Source organism: Salvelinus alpinus, chromosome 2 (assembly GCF_045679555.1).
Source record: "Salvelinus alpinus chromosome 2, SLU_Salpinus.1, whole genome shotgun sequence".
In the NCBI taxonomy this organism is placed as follows: domain Eukaryota; kingdom Metazoa; phylum Chordata; class Actinopteri; order Salmoniformes; family Salmonidae; genus Salvelinus; species Salvelinus alpinus.
The window spans coordinates 100644213-100669234 of record NC_092087.1 but is presented as its reverse complement, the minus strand read 5'-3'; the positions used below and the strand labels follow the sequence as shown (position 1 = coordinate 100669234).

General features: G+C 43.4%; 1 protein-coding gene across 5 annotated transcripts in view; it reads left to right on the top strand.

The window, feature by feature from the left end:
- Nucleotides 1-25022, top strand: part of LOC139546301 (intercellular adhesion molecule 3-like) — a 70105-nt gene that overhangs the window by 2791 nt on the left and 42292 nt on the right. The window contains exons 2-6 of one of the 5 annotated variants that reach the window (XM_071354572.1): nucleotides 9966-10134; nucleotides 10291-10370; nucleotides 10471-10818; nucleotides 10987-11004; nucleotides 16335-17305. The exons of 2 other annotated variants lie outside the window; for them this stretch is intronic. In XM_071354572.1, the coding sequence (XP_071210673.1) occupies nucleotides 9966-10134; nucleotides 10291-10370; nucleotides 10471-10818; nucleotides 10987-11004; nucleotides 16335-16405 (686 nt within the window). In that variant the 3' untranslated portion in view covers nucleotides 16406-17305. Of the gene's footprint in view, nucleotides 1-8598; nucleotides 8756-9965; nucleotides 10135-10290; nucleotides 10371-10470; nucleotides 10819-10986; nucleotides 11005-16334; nucleotides 17306-25022 lie in introns of those variants that run through there. 2 more of the 5 variants (XM_071354555.1, XM_071354583.1) reach the window with 2 other exon arrangements.

Sequence of the window (25022 nt, the reverse complement as noted above, 5' to 3'; positions counted from 1 at the left end):
ACGCACACCTATTTAGGCGAGGTGCTGGCTAGCGGAGTGGAACACCTGTTTAGGAGAGGTGCTGGCTAGCGGAGTAGAACACCTATTTAGGAGAGGTGCTGGCTAGCAGAGTAGAACACCTATTTAGGCGAGGTGCTGCCTAGCGGAGTGGAACACCTGTTTAGGAGAGGTGCTGGCTAGCGGAGTGGAACACCTGTTTAGGTGAGGTGCTGCCTAGCGGAGTGGAACACCTGTTTAGGAGAGGTGCTGGCTAGCGGAGTGGAACACCTATTTAGGCGAGGTGCTGGCTAGCGGAGTGGAACACCTGTTTAGGTGAGGTGCTGCCTAGCGGAGTGGAACACCTGTTTAGGAGAGGTGCTGCCTAGCGGAGTGGAACACCTGTTTAGGAGAGGTGCTGGCTAGCGGAGTGGAACACCTGTTTAGGAGAGGTGCTGGCTAGCGGAGTAGAACACCTATTTAGGAGAGGTGCTGGCTAGCAGAGTAGAACACCTATTTAGGCGAGGTGCTGCCTAGCGGAGTGGAACACCTGTTTAGGAGAGGTGCTGGCTAGCGGAGTGGAACACCTGTTTAGGTGAGGTGCTGCCTAGCGGAGTGGAACACCTGTTTAGGAGAGGTGCTGGCTAGCGGAGTGGAACACCTATTTAGGCGAGGTGCTGGCTAGCGGAGTGGAACACCTGTTTAGGTGAGGTGCTGCCTAGCGGAGTGGAACACCTGTTTAGGAGAGGTGCTGCCTAGCGGAGTGGAACACCTGTTTAGGAGAGGTGCTGGCTAGCGGAGTGGAACACCTGTTTAGGAGAGGTGCTGGCTAGCGGAGTAGAACACCTATTTAGGAGAGGTGCTGGCTAGCAGAGTAGAACACCTATTTAGGCGAGGTGCTGCCTAGCGGAGTGGAACACCTGTTTAGGAGAGGTGCTGGCTAGCGGAGTGGAACACCTGTTTAGGTGAGGTGCTGCCTAGCGGAGTGGAACACCTGTTTAGGAGAGGTGCTGGCTAGCGGAGTGGAACACCTATTTAGGCGAGGTGCTGGCTAGCGGAGTGGAACACCTGTTTAGGTGAGGTGCTGCCTAGCGGAGTGGAACACCTGTTTAGGAGAGGTGCTGCCTAGCGGAGTGGAACACCTGTTTAGGAGAGGTGCTGGCTAGCGGAGTGGAACACCTATTTAGGTGAGGTGCTGGCTAGCGGAGTGGAACACCTGTTTAGGAGAGGTGCTGGCTAGCAGAGTAGAACACCTATTTAGGTGAGGTGCTGCCTAGCGGAGTGGAACACCTATTTAGGCGAGGTGCTGGCTAGCGGAGTGGAACACCTATTTAGGTGAGGTGCTGGCTAGCGGAGTGGAACACCTATTTAGGAGAGGTGCTGGCTAGCGGAGTAGAACACCTATTTAGGCGAGGTGCTGGCTAGCGGAGTGGAACACCTATTTAGGAGAGGTGCTGGCTAGCGGAGTGGAACACCTATTTAGGTGAGGTGCTGGCTAGTGGAGTAGAACACCTATTTAGGCGAGGTGCTGGCTAGCGGAGTAGAACACCTATTTAGGTGAGGTGCTGGCTAGCAGAGTAGAACACCTATTTAGGTGAGGTGCTGGCTAGCAGAGTAGAACACCTGTTTAGGTGAGGTGCTGGCTAGCAGAGTGGAACACCTATTTAGGCGAGGAGCTGGCTAGCAGAGTAGAACACCTATTTAGGAGAGGTGCTGACTCGCAGAGTAGAACACCTGTTTAGGTGAGGTGCTGGCTAGCGGAGTGGAACACCTAAAAAAAATAAAGGAAAGCCGCACACTCTAGGAGCTCAGATGCAAAAATGTTTTTGTCCAACGTTTCGACAGACAAGCTGTCTTCATCAGGGTATAATGACAACCACTGCGGGGAGACTCGTTTATATAGCGTCAAAAGACACACACACAGGTGCTGTAATCATGGCCGGGTGTGGCCTGATATCATTGGTTAATTCTCATATATTAAAATAGCATACAAAAAACATAAATTATAGCGTATATAGCGTATATACAGTTGAAGTCCTAGAGATGAACGTACTTTGGTGCGAAAAGTGCAAATCAATCCCAGAACAACAGCAAAGGACCATGTGAAGATGCTGGAGAAAACAGGTATAAAAGTGTCTATATCCACAGTAAAACGAGTCCTATATCGACATAACTTGAAAGGCCGCTCAGCAAGGAAGAAGCCACTGCTCCAAAACCGCCATAAAAAAAGCCAGACTATGGTTTGCAACAGCACATCGGGACAAAGATCGTCATTTTTGGAGAAATGTCCTCTGGTCTGATGAAACAATTTTTTTGGGCCATAATGACCATCGTTATGTTTGAAGGAAAAAGGGGGAAGCTTGCAAGCCGAAGAACACTATCCCAACCGTGAAGCACGGCGGTGGCAGCACCATGTGGTGGGGGTGTTTTGCTGCAGAAGGGACTGGTGCACTTCACAAAATAGATGGCATCATGAGGTAGGAAAACTATGTAGATATATTGAAGCAACATCTCAAGACATCAGTCAGGAAGTTAAAGCTTGGTCGCAAATGGGTCTACCAAATGAACAATGACCCCAAGCATACTTCCAAAGATGTGGCAAAATGGCTTAACGACAACAAAGTCAAGGTATTGGAGCGGCCATCACAAAGCCCTGACCTCAATCCTATAGAAAATGTGAGGGTAGAACTGAAAAAGTGTGTGCGAGCAAGGAGGCCTACAAACCTGATTCAGTTACACCAGCTCTGTCAGGAGGAATGGGCCAAAATTCACCCAACTTATTGTGGGAAGATCATGGAAGGCTACCCAAAATGTTTGACCCAAGTTAAACAATTTAAAGGCAATGCTACCAAATACTAATTGAGTGTATGTAAACTTCTGACCCACTGGGAATGTGATGAAAGAAATAAAAGCTGAAATAAATCATTCTCTCAACTATTATTCTGACATTTCACATTCTTAATAAAATAAAGTGGTGATCCTAACTGACCTAAGACAGGGAATGTTTACTAGGATTAAATATCAGGAATTGTGAAAAACGGAGTTCAAATGTATTTGGCTAAGGTGTATGTAAACTTCCGACTTCAACTGTATATATACACACACATATACACACACATGCTGTCATCAAGGCAAAGGGTGTCTACTTTGAAGAATCTAGAATATATTTTGATTTGTTTAACGCTTTTTCGTTTTATTGGTTAAGTGTGGTTTTGATGTCTTCCCTATTATTCTACAATGTAGAATTATGATTATTTTCTAAATAAAGAAAAACCCTTGAATGAGTAGGCGTGTCCAAACTTTGGACTAGTACTGTATATATTCCATGCAACAAAACATATTTTCTTGAATACTTTTCAGAGCAATAAATGGCAAATATATATTTTTTATCTGAGTACATTTAGCATGATGCCAATACATATCCATTTGATAATGTTTTGTATGAGAGGTGATTGATATATGTTATTAAAATATATGATCATGTGTTCTAAAATGTATGTCACATTTATATATGGGTTTTAAATATATTATAATATATTTTAAAGTATATGCCACGTTTATATATGGGTTTTTAAATACATTATAATATATTTTAAAATATGTCACCCATCCAGCTCCCATATGTGTGCTCTGTACCAAGGCCAAGGGTAGTCAGTACCAAGGGTAGTCAGTACCAAGGCCAAGGATGGTCAGTACCAAGGGTAGTCAGTACCAATGCCAAGGGTAGTCAGTACCAAGGGTAGTCAGTACCAAGGCCAAGGATGGTCAGTACCAAGGGTAGTCAGTACCAAGGCCAAGGGTAGTCAGTGCCAAGGCCAAGGGTAGTCAGTACCAAGGGTAGTCAGTACCAAGGTCAAGGGTAGGCAGTACCATGGGTAGTCAGTACCAAGGCCAAGGGTAGTCAGTACCAAGGCCAAGGGTAGTCAGTACCAAGGGTAGTCAGTACCAAGGCCAAGGATGGTCAGTACCAAGGGTAGTCAGTACCAAGGCCAAGGATGGTCAGTACCAAGGGTAGTCAGTACCAATGCCAAGGGTAGTCAGTACCATGGGTAGTCAGTACCAAGGCCAAGGATGGTCAGTACCAAGGGTAGTCAGTACCAAGGCCAAGGGTAGTCAGTGCCAAGGGTAGTCAGTACCAAGGTCAAGGGTAGTCAGTACCAAGGGTAGTCAGTACCAAGGCCAAGGGTAGTCAGTACCAAGGCCAAGGGTAGTCAGTACCAAGGCCAAGGGTAGTCAGTACCAAGGGTAATCAGTACCAAGGGTAGTCAGTACCAAGGGTAGTCAGTACCAAGGGTAGTCAGTACCAAGGCCAAGGATGGTCAGTACCAAGGGTAGTTAGTACCAAGGCCAAGAGTTATCAGTACCAAGGCCAAGAGTTATCAGTACCAAGGCCAAGAGTTATCAGTACCAAGGCCAAGAGTTGTCAGTACCAAGGGTAGTCAGTAAAAAGGCCAAGGGTAGTCAGTACCAAGGATAGTCAGTACCAAGGGTAGTCAGGATAAAGGCCAAGGGTAGTCAGTACCAAGAGTAGTCAGAAACTCTGTGTGTGTGTTTGTATTTCCCTTCTGATAAAAATAACTCTCCCTTCCTCTGAGTAAACGCGTACCACTCAGAGAAGGGGGAAGCTGGATGAGTGAAAAAGAAGGAAGGGGTAGAGAGTGAGCTTGAAAAAGTTACAGGAGAGAGGGCAGAGGGAGGGAGGGAGGGAGGGAGAGAGAGCAAAGGGAGGGAGCATTTTACAATAACAGGGGAGGTTAGCATTATATATCATATCCCCAAGACATGCTAACCTCTCACCATTACAATAACAGGGGAGGTTAGCATTATATATCATACCCCCAAGACATGCTAACCTCTCACCATTACAATAACAGGGGAGGTTAGCATTTAATATCATACCCCCAAGACATGCTAACCACCCCTCATTACAATAACAGGGGAGTTTAGCATTATATATCATACCCCCAAGACTTGCTAACCTCTCACCATTACAATAACAGGGGAGGTTAGCATTATATATCATACCCCCAAGACATGCTAACCTCTCACCATTACAATAACAGGGGAGGTTAGCATTATATATCATACCCCCAAGACATGCTAACCTCTCACCATTACAATAACAGGGGAGGTTAGCATTATATATCATACCCCCAAGACATGCTAACCTCTCACCATTACAATAACAAGGGAGGTTAGCATTATATATCATACCCCCAAGACATGCTAATCTCTCACCATTACAATAACAAGGGAGGTTAGCATTATATATCATACCCCCAAGACATGCTAACCTCTCACCATTACAATAACAGGGGAGGTTAGCATTATATATCATACCCCCAAGACATGCTAACCTCTCACCATTACAATAATAGGGGAGGTTAGCATTTAATATCATACCCCCAAGACATGCTAACCTCTCACCATTACAATAACAGGGGAGGTTAGCATTATATATCATACCCCCAAGACATGCTAACCTCTCACCATTACAATAACAGGGGAGGTTAGCATTATATATCATACCCCCAAGACATGCTAACCTCTCACCATTACAATAACAGGGGATGTTAGCATTATATATCATACCTCCAAGACATAGTAACCTCTCACCATTACAATAACAGGGGAGGTTAGCATTTAATATCATACCCCCAAGACATGCTAATCTCTCACCATTACAATAACAGGGGAGGTTAGCATTTAATATCATACCCCCAAGACATGCTAACCTCTCACCATTACAATAACAGGGGATGTTAGCATTATATATCATACCCCCAAGACATGCTAACCTCTCACCATTACAATAACAGGGGAGGTTAGCATTATTGGGCGGTATGATATTTGTGTGCCAAGGGAGCTAAACAGAACTGAGGAAGTTGATTAGATCTGAACACACATGTCTCTGTTAATGTTGCATTCAAGTAGTGTTTAGTCTCCTAGTTACAGTCTCCTGTAACTTCAGTACACTACTTGAATGCAACATTAACAGAGACATTATAAACTCCTGGAACATAAGTCCCAAACAGCACCTTATTCCCTATGTGGTGCAAGGCCACTGGTCAAACGTAGTGCACTATATAGGGAATAGGGTGCCATTTGGGACAAGTATAGGAGGAGGAGGAGGGCTGACATTACAGAAAGGTAGTTCAGCAATGTTGTATGTGTTCCGATCTAATCAACTTCCTCAGTTCTGTTTAGCTCCCTTGGCACACAAATATCATACCGCCCAATAATGCTAACCTCCCCTGTTATTGTAATGGTGAGAGGTTAGCATGTCTTGGGGGTATGATATTAAATGCTAACCTCCCCTGTTATTGTAATGGTGAGAGATTAGCATGTCTTGGGGGTATGATATTAAATGCTAACCTCCCCTGTTATTGTAATGGTGAGAGGTTACTATGTCTTGGAGGTATGATATATAATGCTAACCTCCCCTGTTATTGTAATGGTGAGAGGTTAGCATGTCTTGGGGGTATGATATATAATGCTAACCTCCCTTGTTATTGTAATGGTGAGAGGTTAGCATGTCTTGGGGGTATGATAAATAATGCTAACCTCCCCTGTTATTGTAATGGTGAGAGGTTAGCATGTCTTGGGGGTATGATATATAATGCTAACCTCCCCTGTTATTGTAATGGTGAGCGGTTAGCATGTCTTGGGGGTATGATATATGCTAACCTCCCCTGTTATTGTAATGGTGAGAGGTTAGCATGTCTTGGGGGTATGATATATAATGCTAACCTCCCCTGTTATTGTAATGGTGAGAGGTTACTATGTCTTGGAGGTATGATATATAATGCTAACCTCCCCTGTTATTGTAATGGTGAGAGGTTAGCATGTCTTGGGGGTATGATATATGCTAACCTCCCCTGTTATTGTAATGGTGAGAGGTTAGCATGTCTTGGGGGTATGATATATAATGCTAACCTCCCCTGTTATTGTAATGGTGAGAGGTTACTATGTCTTGGGGGTATGATATTAAATGCTAACCTCCCCTGTTATTGTAATGGTGAGAGGTTAGCATGTCTTAGGGGTACGATATATAATGCTAACCTCCCCTGTTATTGTAATGGTGAGAGGTTAGCATGTCTTGGGGGTATGCTATTTGTGGGTCTGTAACTTTCTCACTCATCAGTATTCAAAATGCAGGACAATCCACAATCATGATAGCATCCATATGAATGTAGAAGTGTTCAGAGACATATTCTATTCTTATTTACAATAAAAGAGTTTCCAAAATGACACAATACATTATTTACCACGGATTTCTATTGGGCACAACATTATCTGAAACACAACCAAAACAAACAGCAAATGTATCCAACAAGATTGTAGAGTCATAAGCTTTATGTGGTCATTTGGGACTAGGAATATGGGACCAAATACTTCACTTTTTTACACATAGAAGTGAATTTGTCCCAATACTTTTGGTCCAATAAAATGGGGGGACTTTGTACAGAAAGTACTGTAATTTATAAACGGTTCACCAAATTAAAGCTGACAGTTTGCAGTTTAAACTCGTAGTCAATGTATCATTTCCAATCCAAAGGGCTGAAGTACAGAGCCAAAAGAATAAAACATATGTCACTGTCCCAATACTTTTGTTACACATACACTGAGTGCACAAAACATTATGAACACCTGCTCTTTCCATGACATTATGTCACTGTCCCAATACTTTTGTTACACATACACTGAGTGCACAAAACATTATGAACACCTGCTCTTTCCATGACATTGGACTGACCAGGTGAAATCTATGATCCCTTATTGATGTCACTTGTTAAATCCACTTCAACCAGTGTAGATGAAGGGGAGGAGACGGGTTAAAGAAGGATTTTTAAGCCTTGAGACATTAGAGACATGGATTGTGTATGTGTGCCATTCAGATGGTGAAGGGGCAAATATATTTAAGTGGCTTTTGAACAGGGTATGGTAGTAGGAGCCAGACGCACCGGTTTGTGTCAAGAACTGCAAAGTTGCTGGGTTTTTCCAGCTCAACAGTTTCCCATGTGTACCAAGAGTGGTCCACCATCCTAACAGTGCCGTTTAAGATGAGGAAATGCTTGGTTTTGGTGTAGAATTATGGTTAAAAAACCACAGAAACTAAAGTGATTTGGGAAGTAGCCCGCTAGATTTCAATAGAATGGGCTCACCACACGAGACAGTGTGTGTTTGTGGTGAGAGTGAGAGACGCCTGGTGGCATATAGAGAATAAATCAAACAGTTCTCTATTTTCAACACTCCATTATACACTACTGTCCTTATTTGGGTCTCTCTCTCTCTCCCCCATCTCCATCTCCCTCTCCCTTTCTCTCTCTGTCTTTCACTCACCTCTCTTTAGCCTGTACTGTCACACAGAATTATTACTATGTTTCCGGTCTCGGGGAGTAACAGAACTACGTGTTTCTCTGGCTTTTTGGGAAATCCCAGACCAATGACACCGACAGGAACCTACTACACTTCCCCCCCATCCTCTCCCCCCTCACTGCCCTTAGAGAAGCAGGAGAGAACCTACTACATCCTCTCCCCCCTCACTGCCCTTAGAGAAGCAGGAGAGAGAGAGAGAGAGAGAGAGAGAGAGAGAGAGAGAGAGAGAGAGAGAGAGAGAGAGAGAAGGAGGGCGGATCGTTAGGGAGATTCCAGTAAAAATGATTCAGCTCGACTAACAGAATACAGTATCTTCCACTGAGGGACGCTCAGGGATTATTACGGGGAATGGAGATTGTAATACTTCTTTCATTATTGTCTCTGTATTGTGACTTCACCGGTAAGTTTGATTTCTGGTCTAGTACAATGTTGTGATACAGGTGCTTGGTAAATTAGACTTCTGGTCTAGTACAATGTTGTGATACAGGTGCTTGGTAAATTACATTCTACTAAGATAACATATGGAATTGTTTTAAGATGGTCATACCATTGATCATTTAGCTATTTGATTTTTAGGATTTCTGTAAGTATCCCCCCAAAAATATTTAAAAGGAAATATATATATTTAGCTTTTGACACATATTTAACCCCTTTTTTGAGGGGGGGGGCACAAAACTACTGCCATGTATTTATTTTTACCTGAGAGTTTCCCGTTTCCATAGTGGTGTCATATTAGTTTGTATACCAAAACGTTCGGACGCTACAGACAGAAGTCGGCGGTACCGACTTCAGACGAGTCCCGCGGGGCTTGTGGGGGTCGTAGAGCAAAACGGAGAACACTATCATATTCGTGAGAGTCTCATCTTTCCACCGTAGCTCTTCCACTTTCCACCGCAGATGCAGAATGACGACAAAAGAACGGATGCAGTAGATTGAGACGCAGCCCACACAAATAAAGCTTCAACAGATGTATTTTGATGGGGATTTTATTACTATATCAATCAGATTGACGCAATCGACTCCTAATAGCTTAGGTGTTTTTCCGTTATGTTTTTATATTTTAGTACTTTATGTATTTAATTAATATGAAGTATTTTGAAATTGATAAATTGGAAAGCCTGTGTGTTTCGGGTTACTTATTAGGGCAGAGTGAAATAGTATTTGGAGTCCAAAGATTCTGAGTGGATCTGGCTATAGGCCAGTGTGTGTGTGTGTGTGTGTGTGTGTGTGTGTGTGTGTGTGTGTGTGTGTGTGTGTGTGTGTGTGTGTGTGTGTGTGTGTGTGTGTGTGTGTGTGTGTGTGTGTGTGTGTGTGTGTGTGTGTGTTTGGCATCACAGAGCACAATGGCAGGAAGAGGAGGGTCCAGATGTTGTCTGTGTTGCCATAGTGATAACTAGAGGTCATTTGAAGCATGGGGTCTGCTAGTACGGGAGATGTACTGTAGCATGGTGTGTGTGTGTGTGGCAACTTCTGGGTTATGGAGTGTAACATGTAGTTGATTAACATACAGTTAGATAAACATTAGACAATAATATCGTCCTGTTTGGTCTGAACAATAAAATCAACAATAACAGAACATTAAAGTTTTAACTTGACCTTTGGTCTTCCAGATGCTGAGTGCCTGGTGGTCAGTCCTGCCAGGCTGGTGGTGAAGTATGGAGACCCAGCCTCATCTAACTGCAGCTCAGATACCCCTGTAGAGATGGGCTGGGAAGCCACCAATGGAGGGATTGGTCTAACAGACAAGGAGGTGAAGTTCCTACGCTGGAGGGTGGACAGGTGAGAGGCAGACACAGCTGAGATTTTTTAAACTCGTTAAAAAAAGGCTTCAATAGCCTTTAATTAATGGTTTTACTGGTATTTTAGACATTTCTGGCTTCTATTTTTTATTGATAAATGTTAAATGCACTTTAAATATTTCATTTGATTTGACAGTGTGACTGACTGGACTAACAAACCTAAGTGCTTCACAGACGGAGGCCAGTGTGCGAAAGAGCTGGACATCACAGTTTATAGTGAGTGACCTCTCTCTCTCTTATCTTCTCTGTGTTTCTGAATGTATTCTTAGTATGGCTCTGCACTGTTAAATCACTGTGTGTTTCCATTCCTCCACAGAGCTTCCAGACAGTGTCTCCTTCAGCTATAGGAAGCCCCCTGATCCGATGGTTGAGGGGGATCTGTACCTGCTACAGTGTCTTGTCCAGAACATCGTTCCTATTGAGAGTCTCAGGGTGACCTTCTACAAAGTCAATACCACTGGTGAACAGACAGAATTAGACACACAACAGAAACCCAAGGACAACATCAAGACACCAGGGAATGGGAACTATACCCTGGACTTCACCCCTAGTAGAGATGATGACGGGGCCCAGTTGTGGTGTTCAGCCATGTTGGATCTGGGACCAGAGGGACCCCAACCTCCTCCTGTAATGGAATCAGACCGCCTCAACATCAACGTGCACTGTGAGTCCATCTGGTTCGCTGTCTCCACGCATTTAGTACAACCGTTAGTTAGAAACCAGACGAGTCATGACGTTGACTGATGTTGTTGTCACTTCATATTCTCTCATTAATCAACTTGTTTCTCTCTCTGTCTCTCTCTCACTGTCTCTCTCTCACTGTCTCCCCCAGACAAGCCTCAGATCAAAGGTGAGATGGGTGGATGATTGGTAGGTTTGTTGAAAGATTGGTTGGTTGGTTGGATGGATGGTTGGTAAGTTGGAAGATTGTTTGATTGGTTGTTAGGTGAGTTGGTTGATAGTTTGATTGGTTGGTAGGTAGGTTGGTTGGTAGGTTGGTTGCTAGGTTGATAGATTCGATCGTCCATCGGTCTTGGCCCATCGAGAAGGTCCTGTTATGGGGAATTTTTTTTATTGTAAATGAAACAATAGAATTCACACATCGTATAATGAAAAGCGCTCCTCCTACCTCTGTGACCGCGTTCTCCTCGTCATGAAAAGCTCATCTCTGGAATTGAAGAGGAGCATCCCAACATGGAAACACTAACTCAGAATAGAAGCCCCATAGCTCCAATGTGATATGAACTTTCACATAATCATTGGTATTACTCAATACAAGCATTGTGATTTTGACATTCCAGGTGTGTTTATGTTATTTGAAACCCGACACAGCTCATTACTATACGATGTGTTTATTCTATAGTTGAATTGTGAATAATTCTCCCCCCTACATACTGCTAACATAGAGCAGGGCTCTCCAACCCTGTTCCTGGAGAGATACCCTCCTGTAGGTTTATACTCCAGCCCTGTTCCTGAAGAGATACCCTCCTGTAGGTTTTAACTCCAACCCTGTTCCTGGAGAGATACCCTCCTGTAGGTTTATACTCCAACCCTGTTCCTGGATAATTACCCTCCTGTAGGTTTTAACTCCAACCCTGTTCCTGGAGAGATACCCTCCTGTAGGTTTATACTCCAACCCTGTTCCTGGAGAATTACCCTCCTGTAGGTTTTAACTCCAACCCTGTTCATGGAGAGCTACCCTCCTGTAGGTTTTAACTCCAACCCTGTTCCTGGAGAGCTACCATCCTGTCGGTTTTAACTCCAACCCAGTTGTAACTAACCTGATTCATCTTATCAACCAGCTAATTACTAGAATCAGGTGCGCTAGATTAGGTTTGGAGTGAAAACCTACAGGACAGTAGCTCTAGAGGGAAAATAGAGAAGATCCTGTTAACCTGGAGTTCTGTTCAGTAGACATGAAACAGAAAAAAACACTGATGTAGTCTCTGATAGGGCAGCACTAACACTGATGTAGTCTCTGATAGGGCAGCACTAAACACTGATGTAGTCTCTGATAGGGCAGCACTAGCACTGATGTAGTCTCTGATAGGGCAGCATTAACACTGATGTAGTCTCTGATAGGGCAGCACTAATACTGATGTAGTCTCTGATAGGGCAGCATTAACACTGATGTAGTCTCTGATAGGGCAGCACTAAACACTGATGTAGTCTCTGATAGGGCAGCACTAGCACTGATGTAGTCTCTGATAGGGCAGCACTAACACTGATGTAGTCTCTGATAGGGCAGCACTAACACTGATGTAGTCTCTGATAGGGCAGCACTAACACTGATGTAGTCTCTGATAGGGCAGCACTAACACTGATGTAGCCTCTGACAGGGCAGCACTAAACACTGATGTGGCCTCTGACAGGGCAGCACTAAACACTGATGTAGTCTCTGATAGGGCAGCACTAAACACTGATGTAGTCTCTGATAGGGCAGCACTAGCACTGATGTAGTCTCTGATAGGGCAGCATTAACACTGATGTAGTCTCTGATAGGGCAGCACTAATACTGATGTAGTCTCTGATAGGGCAGCATTAACACTGATGTAGTCTCTGATAGGGCAGCACTAACACTGATGTAGTCTCTGATAGGGCAGCACTAACACTGATGTAGTCTCTGATAGGGCAGCACTAACACTGATGTAGTCTCTGATAGGGCAGCACTAAACACTGATGTAGTCTCTGATAGGGCAGCACTAACACTGATGTAGTCTCTGATAGGGCAGCACTAAACACTGATGTGGTCTCTGATAGGGCAGCACTAACACTGATATAGTCTCTAATGGGCAGCACTAACACTGATGTAGTTTCTGATAGGGCAGCATTAACACTGATGTAGTCTCTGATAGGGCAGCATTAAACACTGATGTAGTCTCTGATAGGGCAGCACTAACACTGATGTAGTCTCTGATAGGGCAGCACTAACACTGATGTAGTCTCTGATAGGGCAGCACTAACACTGATGTAGTGTCTGATAGGGCAGCACTAACACTGATGTAGTCTCTGATAGGGCAGCACTAACACTGATGTAGTCTCTGATAGGGCAGCACTAACACTGATGTAGTCTCTGATAGGGCAGCACTAACACTGATGTAGTCTCTGATAGGGCAGCACTAACACTGATGTAGTCTCTGATAGGGCAGCACTAACACTGATGTAGCCTCTGACAGGGCAGCACTAAACACTGATGTAGTCTCTGATAGGGCAGCACTAACACTGATGTAGTCTCTGATAGGGCAGCACTAAACACTGATGTAGTCTCTGATAGGGCAGCACTAGCACTGATGTAGTCTCTGATAGGGCAGCATTAACACTGATGTAGTCTCTGATAGGGCAGCATTAACACTGATGTAGTCTCTGATAGGGCAGCACTAACACTGATGTAGTCTCTGATAGGGCAGCACTAACACTGATGTAGTCTCTGATAGGGCAGCACTAACACTGGTGTAGTCTCTGATAGGGCAGCACTAACACTGATGTAGTCTCTGATAGGGCAGCACTAAACACTGATGTGGTCTCTGATAGGGCAGCACTAACACTGATATGGTCTCTGATAGGGCAGCACTAACACTGATGTAGTCTCTGATAGGGCAGCACTAACACTGATGTAGTTTCTGATAGGGCAGCATTAACACTGATGTAGTCTCTGATAGGGCAGCATTAAACACTGATGTAGTCTCTGATAGGGCAGCACTAACACTGATGTAGTCTCTGATAGGGCAGCACTAACACTGATGTAGTCTCTGATAGGGCAGCACTAACACTGATGTAGTCTCTGATAGGGCAGCACTAAACACTGATGTAGCCTCTGATAGGGCAGCACTAACACTGATGTAGTCTCTGATAGGGCAGCACTAAACACTGATGTAGTCTCTGATAGGGCAGCACTAACACTGATGTAGTCTCTGATAGGGCAACACTAACACTGATGTAGTCTCTGATAGGGCAGCACTAGCACTGATGTAGTCTCTGATAGGGCAGCATTAACACTGATGTAGTCTCTGATAGGGCAGCACTAATACTGATGTAGTCTCTGATAGGGCAGCATTAACACTGATGTAGTCTCTGATAGGGCAGCACTAACACTGATGTAGTCTCTGATAGGGCAGCACTAACACTGATGTAGTCTCTGATAGGGCAGCACTAACACTGATGTAGTCTCTGATAGGGCAGCACTAAACACTGATGTAGTCTCTGATAGGGCAGCACTAACACTGATGTAGTCTCTGATAGGGCAGCACTAAACACTGATGTGGTCTCTGATAGGGCAGCACTAACACTGATATAGTCTCTAATAGGGCAGCACTAACACTGATGTAGTTTCTGATAGGGCAGCATTAACACTGATGTAGTCTCTGATAGGGCAGCATTAAACACTGATGTAGTCTCTGATAGGGCAGCACTAACACTGATGTAGTCTCTGATAGGGCAGCACTAACACTGATGTAGTCTCTGATAGGGCAGCACTAACACTGATGTAGTGTCTGATAGGGCAGCACTAACACTGATGTAGTCTCTGATAGGGCAGCACTAACACTGATGTAGTCTCTGATAGGGCAGCACTAACACTGATGTAGTCTCTGATAGGGCAGCACTAACACTGATGTAGTCTCTGATAGGGCAGCACTAACACTGATGTAGTCTCTGATAGGGCAGCACTAACACTGATGTAGCCTCTGACAGGGCAGCACTAAACACTGATGTAGTCTCTGATAGGGCAGCACTAACACTGATGTAGTCTCTGATAGGGCAGCACTAAACACTGATGTAGTCTCTGATAGGGCAGCACTAGCACTGATGTAGTCTCTGATAGGGCAGCATTAACACTGATGTAGTCTCTGATAGGGCAGCACTAATACTGATGTAGTCTCTGATAGGGCAGCATTAACACTGATGTAGTCTCTGATAGGGCAGCACTAACACTGATGTAGTCTCTGATAGGGCAGCACTAACACTGATGTAGTCTCTGATAGGGCAGCACTAACACTGGTGTAGTCTCTGATAGGGCAGCACTAACACTGATGTAGTCTCTGATAGGGCAGCACTAAACACTGATGTGGTCTCTGATAGGGCAGCACTAACACTGATATGGTCTCTGATAGGGCAGCACTAACACTGATGTAGTCTCTGATAGGGCAGCACTAACACTGATGTAGTTTCTGATAGGGCAGCATTAACACTGATGTAGTCTCTGATAGGGCAGCATTAAACACTGATGTAGTCTCTGATAGGGCAGCACTAACACTGATGTAGTCTCTGATAGGGCAGCACTAACACTGATGTAGTCTCTGATAGGGCAGCACTAACACTGATGTAGTCTCTGATAGGGCAGCACTAAACACTGATGTAGCCTCTGATAGGGCAGCACTAACACTGATGTAGTCTCTGATAGGGCAGCACTAAACACTGATGTAGTCTCTGATATGGCAGCACTAAACACTGATGTAGTCTCTGATAGGGCAGCACTAACACTGATGTAGTCTCTGATAGGGCAGCACTAACACTGATGTAGTCTCTGATAGGGCAGCACTAAACACTGATGTAGTCTCTGATAGGGCAGCATTAACACTGATGTAGTCTCTGATAGGGCAGCATTAACATTGATTTAGTTTCTGATAGGGCAGCACTAACACTGATGTAGTCTCTGATAGGGCAGCACTAACACTGATGTAGTCTCTGATAGGGCAGCACTAAACACTGATGTAGTCTCTGATAGGGCAGCACTAAACACTGATGTAGTCTCTGATAGGGCAGCACTAACACTGATGTAGTCTCTGATAGGGCAGCACTAAACACTGATGTAGTCTCTGATAGGGCAGCACTAACACTGATGTAGTCTCTGAAGGATGCAATGCTCATTTCCTCTCTCTGTTCCTTTAAACTTTGGGGTGGTTGTCTTGGTAACAGTAGGTCATGTGCAAAACCACTTCAGTGTAAAACAAATCTAATCTGAGCATCCTTGTTTATGGAGGATGGGAATTGTATCATTACTGAGATCCACATATGAATGTGGTACAAATCAAAACTCAAAAGGTAGGACTCGTGTAGGACTCATGTCGTTTTTTTGCATGTTTACACATTGGGGGAAAATATCAGACATGCCAAATTATTGGCAGAAGATCAGAATTGTGTTGCCTGTGTAAACGCAGCCTAAACGTCTGTTTCCCTCCTCAGGAGCTTCCTGTCAGGCTGCTGGGAGTGCCTTGGTGGCTGTGCTGCTCCTCCAGCTCATTCATTGGCTGTAAGACCACTTCCTGAACCCACTGATTGGCTGAATACATGTGCTTCTTTTTTACAACTGTGAGTGGGGTCTGTCTGTCCACTTTCTGCTAACTATTGATGAATTATTTTATTGATTTATTGATTGATAACCATGCCTACAATACTTTGATAATATTACCTTGTAACTTTATGATTTTGTCTTATATACAGTACCAGTCAAATGTTTGGACCCACCTACACATTCAATGGTTTTTCTTTATTTGTACTATTTTCTACATTGTAGATTGTGTGAACAGCTGTCATCAAGGCAAAGGGTGGCTACTTTGAAGAATCTAAAATATATTTAGATTTGTTTAACACTTTTTTGGTTACATGATTCCAAATGTGTTATTTCATAGTTTTGATGTCTTCACTATTAATCTTCAATGTAGAAAATAGTACAAATAAAGAAAAACCCTGGAATGGGTAGGTGTCCAAACTTTTGACTGGTACTGTGTGTGTGTGTGTGTATATATATATATATATATATATGGATATGGATTTCATTAATTTTACAATGTTAATGCTTGCATTTGATTTCACTATCTCTTAGTCAGCTATAACACATCATACTTAATTTCACATTTCCTTATTAACTTGTGTTGTCAGATAAAATACAATGAACTAGACTTTGTTAATATACAACTGGTTATAGGTCCAGGTGAGGATTTTTTTCTGCACTAGTGTGTCAATAGCAGGACATCTTTGACTCTAGATTACACCTACTAAACCTACTTTACATTGTGAGATCAGACATGACATCACTCTGATCCGAGTGTTCATTTTAGGCAGTTGCTTTCATTTCAGCGCATCTCATTTGTAAACATTTAAACTATATTAAAATGATTTACTTTTTAAAAATTCCATAAAAAATGAACACCTCTCTTCATTGTGATGTAAGAGTTGTTATCGTTTCAACGGTAAAACAATGTGTTCCATTGATCCCATTTCAGCCATTATTGGGTCCATATGTATATGAACACACATACTCAGTTGTGGGGCTTTACAACACATCAATGTAACACACATACTCTGCTGTGAGGCTTTACAACACATCAATGTAACACACATACTCTGCTGTGGGGCTTTACAACACATCAATGTAACACACATACTCTGCTGTGGGGCTTTACAACACATCAATGTAACACACATACTCTGCTGTGGGGCTTTACAAGACATCAATGTAACACACATACTCTGCTGTGGGGCTTTACAACACATCAATGTAACACAGATACTCAGCTGTGGGGCTTTACAACACATCAATGTAACACACATACTCTGCTGTGGGGCTTTACAACACATCAATGTAACACACATACTCTGCTGTGGGGCTTTACAACACATCAATGTAACACACATACTCTGCTGTGGGGCTTTACAACACATCAATGTAACACACATACTCTGCTGTGGGGCTTTACAACACATCAATGTAACACACATACTCTGCTGTGGGGCTTTACAACACATCAATGTAACACACATACTCTGCTGTGGGGCTTTACAACACATCAATGTAACACACATACTCTGCTGTGGGGCTTTACAACACATCAATGTAACACACTTACTCTGCTGTGGGGCTTTACAACACATCAATGTAACACACATACTCTGCTGTGGGGCTTTACAACACATCAATGTAACACACATACTCTGCTGTGGGGCTTTACAACACATCAATGTAACACACATACTCTGCTGTGGGGCTTTACAACACATCAATGTAACACACATACTCTGCTGTGGGGCTTTACAACACATCAATGTAACACACATACTCTGCTGTGGGGCTTTACAACACATCAATGTAACACACATACTCTGCTGTGGGGCTTTACAACACATCAATGTAACACACATACTCTGCTGTGGGGCTTTACAACACATCAATGTAACACACATACTCTGCTGTGGGGCTTTACAACACATCAATGTAGAAGTAGAAAAAATATCACAATATCGGATTATAACTTCAAATAAAATAAATCAATGTAGGCTCCAGCAGAACAGACGTATGAGGATATATAGGCCTCCATATGTTATAATATGAAGCACATTCACGTTACCTTCACAGTACACAACAAGTTCCTGTCTTAGTTTTCAAAACCTCCCACAATGACTTTCCACATGTCACGTCCATTTAACTCCCGACAGTCAATGTCTTGCTCAAAGCCATGAGAGGGCCTGTGACTGTGACGTTTAGTCTCTTGTAAGGCTGTTCGAAAGACTGAGTCTATTTTCTTCATTGTGAGTGTTAACTATAAGCTGTACTCTTCAGCCTTGTCTATAAGGCCTGCTGCCACTAAATGCACCTTGGTTCGGGTTCAAAACCCCTTTTCCCCCAAGGGCCTCTGAGGACATCAGCTGTACTGTACATTTCCACCCATTCTTCTGTTAATCCCTCCAGTCTTTCCTAGACCCCAAACTCCCTCCCGTTTTAACATGTTGTACAGCCCAGCTCTGAATGTTCTATAACAAAACTAGGGGTCATACGTTTGATTGTTCTTGAACTGAGCCTCCGTCCACATTGGTACCTGCTCTGAGCACTTCGTCGCCACCTGGGCGGTGGGAGAAATAACGAGGAAGCAACATGACTTAACTTCTGATCGCTTTTATTAGACTGTTTACGGCGCCAACAGTGAAGCAGCGCCAACAGTGAAAACAGTGAAACAATGAATATATCATGTTGCGAGAGGAACCGGATCCTGTTCTGGCAGTAGTAACAGTGCAGATGTTTCAGCTGCCAGTCTCGGGGGAGTAACAAAGGTTTTCTCTGACTTTTTTTGGTAAAAATTCCAAACTAATGACTGCAAGACTTCCAAAGAGATAATCAAAATGTTATTGTTTTCTAATCTACTTGGCGATACACCTCTTCATGGTGGTTTGGTAACTTGTTTTGGGTTTGCAGAGCTAACACGGATGGAGTCACTCCTCTTCCTGTTTCTCTCATATGGTAATATACAATACCCTACATAGTGCACTACTTCTGGTCAGGGCTCCGGCCAGAGTTCCGACCAGGGCTCCGACCAGGGTTCTGACCAGGGCTCCGACCAGGGTTCTGACCAGAGCTCCGACCAGAGCTCCGACCAGGGTTCCGACCAGGGCTCCGACCAGGGTTCCGACCAGGGCTCCGACCAGGGTTCCGACCAGAGCTCCGACCAGGGTTCCGACCAGGGTTCCGACCAGAGCTCCGACCAGGGTTCCGACCAGGGCTCCGACCAGGGCTCCGACCAGGGTTCCGACCAGAGCTCCGACCAGGGCTCCGACCAGAGCTCCGACCAGGGCTCCGACCAGGGTTCCGACCAGAGCTCCGACCAGGGTTCCGACCAGGGTTCCGGCCAGGGCTCCGGCCAGAGCTCCGACCAGGGCTCCGACCAGGGTTCTGACACAAGTAGTGTACTATGTAGGAAATACTGTAGCATTTGGGGCACAGACATCATGTCAAGAACATGCAGCTTTCCCTTAGACCAGCCAACATCCTGGGCTGCAGGTCATTCAGGAGAAAAATCCTGCAGGATTCTTGCAGATACTCGTCAAATAAATCCTGCAGGATTCTTGCAGACACTCCTCAAATAAATCCTGCAGGATTCTTGCAGATACTCTTCAAATAAATCCTGCGGGATTCTTGCAGATACTCCTCAAATAAATCCTGCAGGATTTCTTTCCTGAATGACTAACTACAGGATTCCTATAGGAATCGTTCTACAGCAAAATGACCCCACAATCCTGTGGGATATCCTGTATTGCTGCATGTCAGTCTCACTGTTGTTCATAGGCTCGGCCTTAACTGGGGAGGAGAGAGATGAGAGGGGCAGAGTTCATAGGATGTAACGGCAGGAACTCTGTGTCTGTAATGAGAGGGACAGAGGATCCAGGATATAACAGCTGAAACTCTGTGTCTGTAATGAGAGGGACAGAGGATCCAGGATATAACAGCTGAAACTCTGTGTCTGTAATGAGAGGGACAGAGGATCCAGGATATAACGACCTGAAATTCTGTGTCTTTAATGAGAGGGACAGAGGATCCAGGATATAACAGCTGAAATTCTGTGTCTGTAATGAGAGGGACAGAGGATCCAGGATATAACGACCTGAAATTCTGTGTCTTTAATGAGAGGGACAGAGGATCCAGGATATAACAGCTGAAACTGTGTCTTTAATGAGAGGGACAGAGGATCCAGGATATAACAGCTGAAACTCTGTGTCTTTAATGAGAGGGACAGAGGATCCAGGATATAACAGCTGAAACTCTGTGTCTTTAATGAGAGGGACAGAGGATCCAGGATATAACAGCTGAAACTCTGTGTCTTTAATGAGAGGGACAGAGGATCCAGGATATAACAGCTGAAACTGTGTCTTTAATGAGAGGGACAGAGGATCCAGGATATAACAGCTGAAACTCTGTGTCTTTAATGAGAGGGACAGAGGATCCAGGATATAACAGCTGAAACTGTCCATTGTTGATGACTGTGTTAGTCAGTCTCACAGTTGTTCATAGGCTCGGTCTTAACTGGGGAGGAGAGGAAATAAATGAGGGCAGAGTTCACAGGATGTAACAGCGGAAAGTGTGTGTGTGTGTAATGAGAGAGAGAGAGAGAGCGAGAGAGCGAGAGAGAGAGAGAGATGAGGAACAGTGACAAGGGGAACCAGAAGTATCAGTTGGGTCATACTTACCAGAATAGTACAAACATCGTTATGAAGCCCATGTATGTGGTATTACTGACAGGCTGTCAACTCAGTCGTCGTCCAGTGTTGATGACTGTGTTAGTCAGTCTCACTGACTGTTAACTGGGGAGGAGAGGAAAGAAATGAGGGCAGAGTTCACAGGATGTAACAGCGGAAAGTGTGTGAGAGAGAGAGAGAGACAGAGAGAGAGAGAGAGAAACAGAGAGAGAGAGAGACAGAGAGAGAGAGAGAGAGAGACAGAGAGACAGAGACAGAGACAGAGAAACAGAGAGAGAGAGAGAGAGAGGGACAGAGAGAGAGACAGAGAGAGAGAGGGACAGAGGGAGAGACAGAGAGAGAGAGAGAGACAGAGAGAGAGAGAGACAGAGAAAGAGAGACAGAGAAAGAGAGAGAGAGAGAGAGGAGGAACAGTGACAGAGAAAACCAGAAGTAACAGTTAGGTCATACTTACCAGAATAGTACAAACTATCATAAACATCGTTATGAAGGCTGTCAACTCAGTCTCATGGGTAATGATTAACCAATGATATAATATTAAACATGTTACAAAAGAACACAACTTCCTTTTTTCTTTTATTGATATTCTGCTATTAGCAGTATTGTATCTCTGCTGTATGTCATGTCTTTCTGCTATTAGCAGTACTGTATCTCTGCTGTATGTCATGTCTTTCTGCTATTAGCAGTACTGCAGCTCTGCTGTATGTCATGTCTTTCTGCTATTAGTAGTACTGTATCTCTGCTGTATGTCATGTCTTTCTGCTATTAGCAGTACTGCAGCTCTGCTGTATGTCATGTCTTTCTGCTATTAGCAGTACTGTATCTCTGCTGTATGTCATGTCTTTCTGCTATTAGCAGTACTGCAGCTCTGCTGTATGTCATGTCTTTCTGCTATTAGCAGTACTGTATCTCTGCTGTATGTCATGTCTTTCTGCTATTAGTAGTACTGTATCTCTGCTGTATGTCATGTCTTTCTGCTATTAGCAGTACTGTATCTCTGCTGTATGTCATGTCTTTCTGCTATTAGCAGTACTGTGTCTCTGCTGTATGTCATGTCTTTCTGCTATTAGCAGTATTGTATCTCTGCTGTATGTCATGTCTTTCTGCTATTAGCAGTACTGTATCTCTGCTGTATGTCATGTCTTTCTGCTATTAGCAGTACTGTATCTCTGCTGTATGTCATGTCTTTCTGCTATTAGCAGTACTGTATCTCTGCTGTATGTCATGTCTTTCTGCTATTAGCAGTACTGCAGCTCAGCTGTATGACTTTCTTCTTACTGTGTCTATTCTTTCTCTGTTTGTCCCGTCTCTGTTTGTCACGTCTCTGTTTGTCACTTCTCTCTTTGTCACGTCTCTGTTTGTCACGTCTCTGTCACTTCTCTGTTTGTCCCGTCTCTGTTTGTCCCGTCTCTGTTTGTCCCGTCTCTGTTTGTCCCGTCTCTGTTTGTCCCGTCTCTGTTTGTCACGTCTCTGTTTGTCACGTCTCTGTCACTTCTCTGTTTGTCCCGTCTCTGTTTGTCCCGTCTCTGTTTGTCACTTCTCTGTGTCAAGCATATAAAACCTGTCAATGTTTTATCATGTAACTATTGAAACAAAGTAGGCCAACTAACTGTTTAAGTGGTATGTCATATTAAGTCATATTAAGTCATATTCGTTGTCAATCTATGGTAAGCAGGCCGCTGTTTGAAGAGTTTCCATTCCACTTGTTTGGCGTCATCCCTAATAAAATGCTGTCATACTGCAACCTTTTTCGACAAATCGTAGCATCAAGTACTGGTAGGTAAGTCTTAGACTACAACTAGGCTCATTTGTGTGTTCCGTCCGCAAAATAAATCAGAGGGATTCACAGTTAAAGGGGATGTTTGGCATTATATATGTTAATATAAATAAATCAGGGGGATTCACAGTTAAAGGGGATGTTTGGCATTATATATGTTAATACAAATATATCAGGGGGATTCACAGTTAAAGGGGATGTTTGGCATTATATATGTTAATACAAATAAATCAGGGGGATTCACAGTTAAAGGGGATGTTTGGCATTATATATGTTAATATAAATAAATCAGGGGGATTCACAGTTAAAGGGGATGTTTGGCATTATATATGTTAATATAAATAAATCAGGGGGATTCACAGTTAAAGGGGATGTTTGGCATTATATATGTTAATATAAATAAATCAGGGGGATTCACAGTTAAAGGGGATGTTTGGCATTATATATGTTAATATAAATAAATCAGGGGGATTCACAGTTAAAGGGGATGTTTGGCATTATATATGTTAATATAAATAAATCAGGGGGATTCACAGTTAAAGGGGATGTTTGGCATTATATGTGTTAATATAAATAAATCAGGGGGATTCACAGTTAAAGGGGATGTTTGGCATTATATATGTTAATATAAATAAATCAGGGGGATTCACAGTTAAAGGGGATGTTTGGCATTATATATGTTAATATAAATAAATCAGGGGGATTCACAGTTAAAGGGGATGTTTGGCATTATATGTTAATAGTAATAAACCATACATTTCGGAGAACACATTTGTTATGAAATAATATTTTTATTAGTGTTGCAATGTTATTGTATATAAAGCATTATAAACTGTGTGGTTCGAGCCCCGAATGCTGATTGGCTGACAGCCGTGGTTTAACAGACCGTATACCACAGGTATGACAAAACATTTATTTTTACTGCACTAATTATGTTGGTAACCAGTTTATAATAGCAAGAAGGCACCTTGGTGGTTTGTGATATATGGCCAATATACCACGGCTACTGACTGTGTTCTATTTTCTTCTTTTATTTATTTAAATGTTTTATTTACTTTTTACTACTACTGTAAGTCTATATACCTGTTGTATTCGGCGCATGTGACAAATAACTTTTGATTTATCCAGGCACTCCGTGTTGGGTCATGCTTAAACAGCCCTTAGCCGTGGTATATTGGCCATATACCACACACCCTCGGGCCTTATCGCTTAATCATAAAATGTGTGGTTTGCATCACTTAACACCTGAAGTTAAAAATAAGCAACATGAATTTTGAGTGGCTATACTTCTCCAAAAATGTATATTTTTCTTAGAAAATGTACCCAGGCATCTGTGGACATCTAATGAGCGTTTTGCACGCATTGAACTCACCTTTTCGACCACGTACGAGACTGTTTCGGAGGAGCAGAACTGCCTTGTTGACAACCTGCAAAGGCGTGGCGATTTCGGGTCTGGTAATTACAAAGATCGGCCACTAGATGGTGACAAAACTGTTTATTTCTAGGATCTCGTCTAAGATAATGGTGTTTTTTTCATGTTTTGATCGGCTACAGGCACGTTACCGTGTGTTTAAAGATACTAACATCAGACGTTAAAAGGGTTTTAATTACTTGCATTTGATTTCACTATCTCAGACCATTCTTGATCTTAGTCAGCTAACACTTATAATACTTCATTGTACGTTTCCTTATTATCTTATGGAGTCAGAAACAATGAACTAGACTTTGTCGATGTGTAAATGACAGTATGGGTCCAGGTGAGTTTTCTTCCCCGAACCACATTTTATGGGTCCAGGTGAGTTTTCTTCCCCGAACCACATTCAGGAACACATTCCCTGGTAAACACAGTTGACTTTTTATTCTCTTAATTGGATCTGATTTTAATAAATAACTAATGTATCCTACTAAGGGGTTTCGTACTTCTGCCTTCTAATTTAGGGGGGCAGGTAGCCTAGTGGTTAAAGCATCGGACCAGCAATTGAAATGTTCCTAGTTCGAATACTCGAGTTGACAAGATGAAAAGTCGATGTGTCCTTGAGCAAGGCACTTAGCCCTATTTGCTCCAGGGTTGCCTGGAGACCCTGGCAGACCCTGGCCATGACCTCACTCTCAGAGGGTGTCTCAGGGAGAGT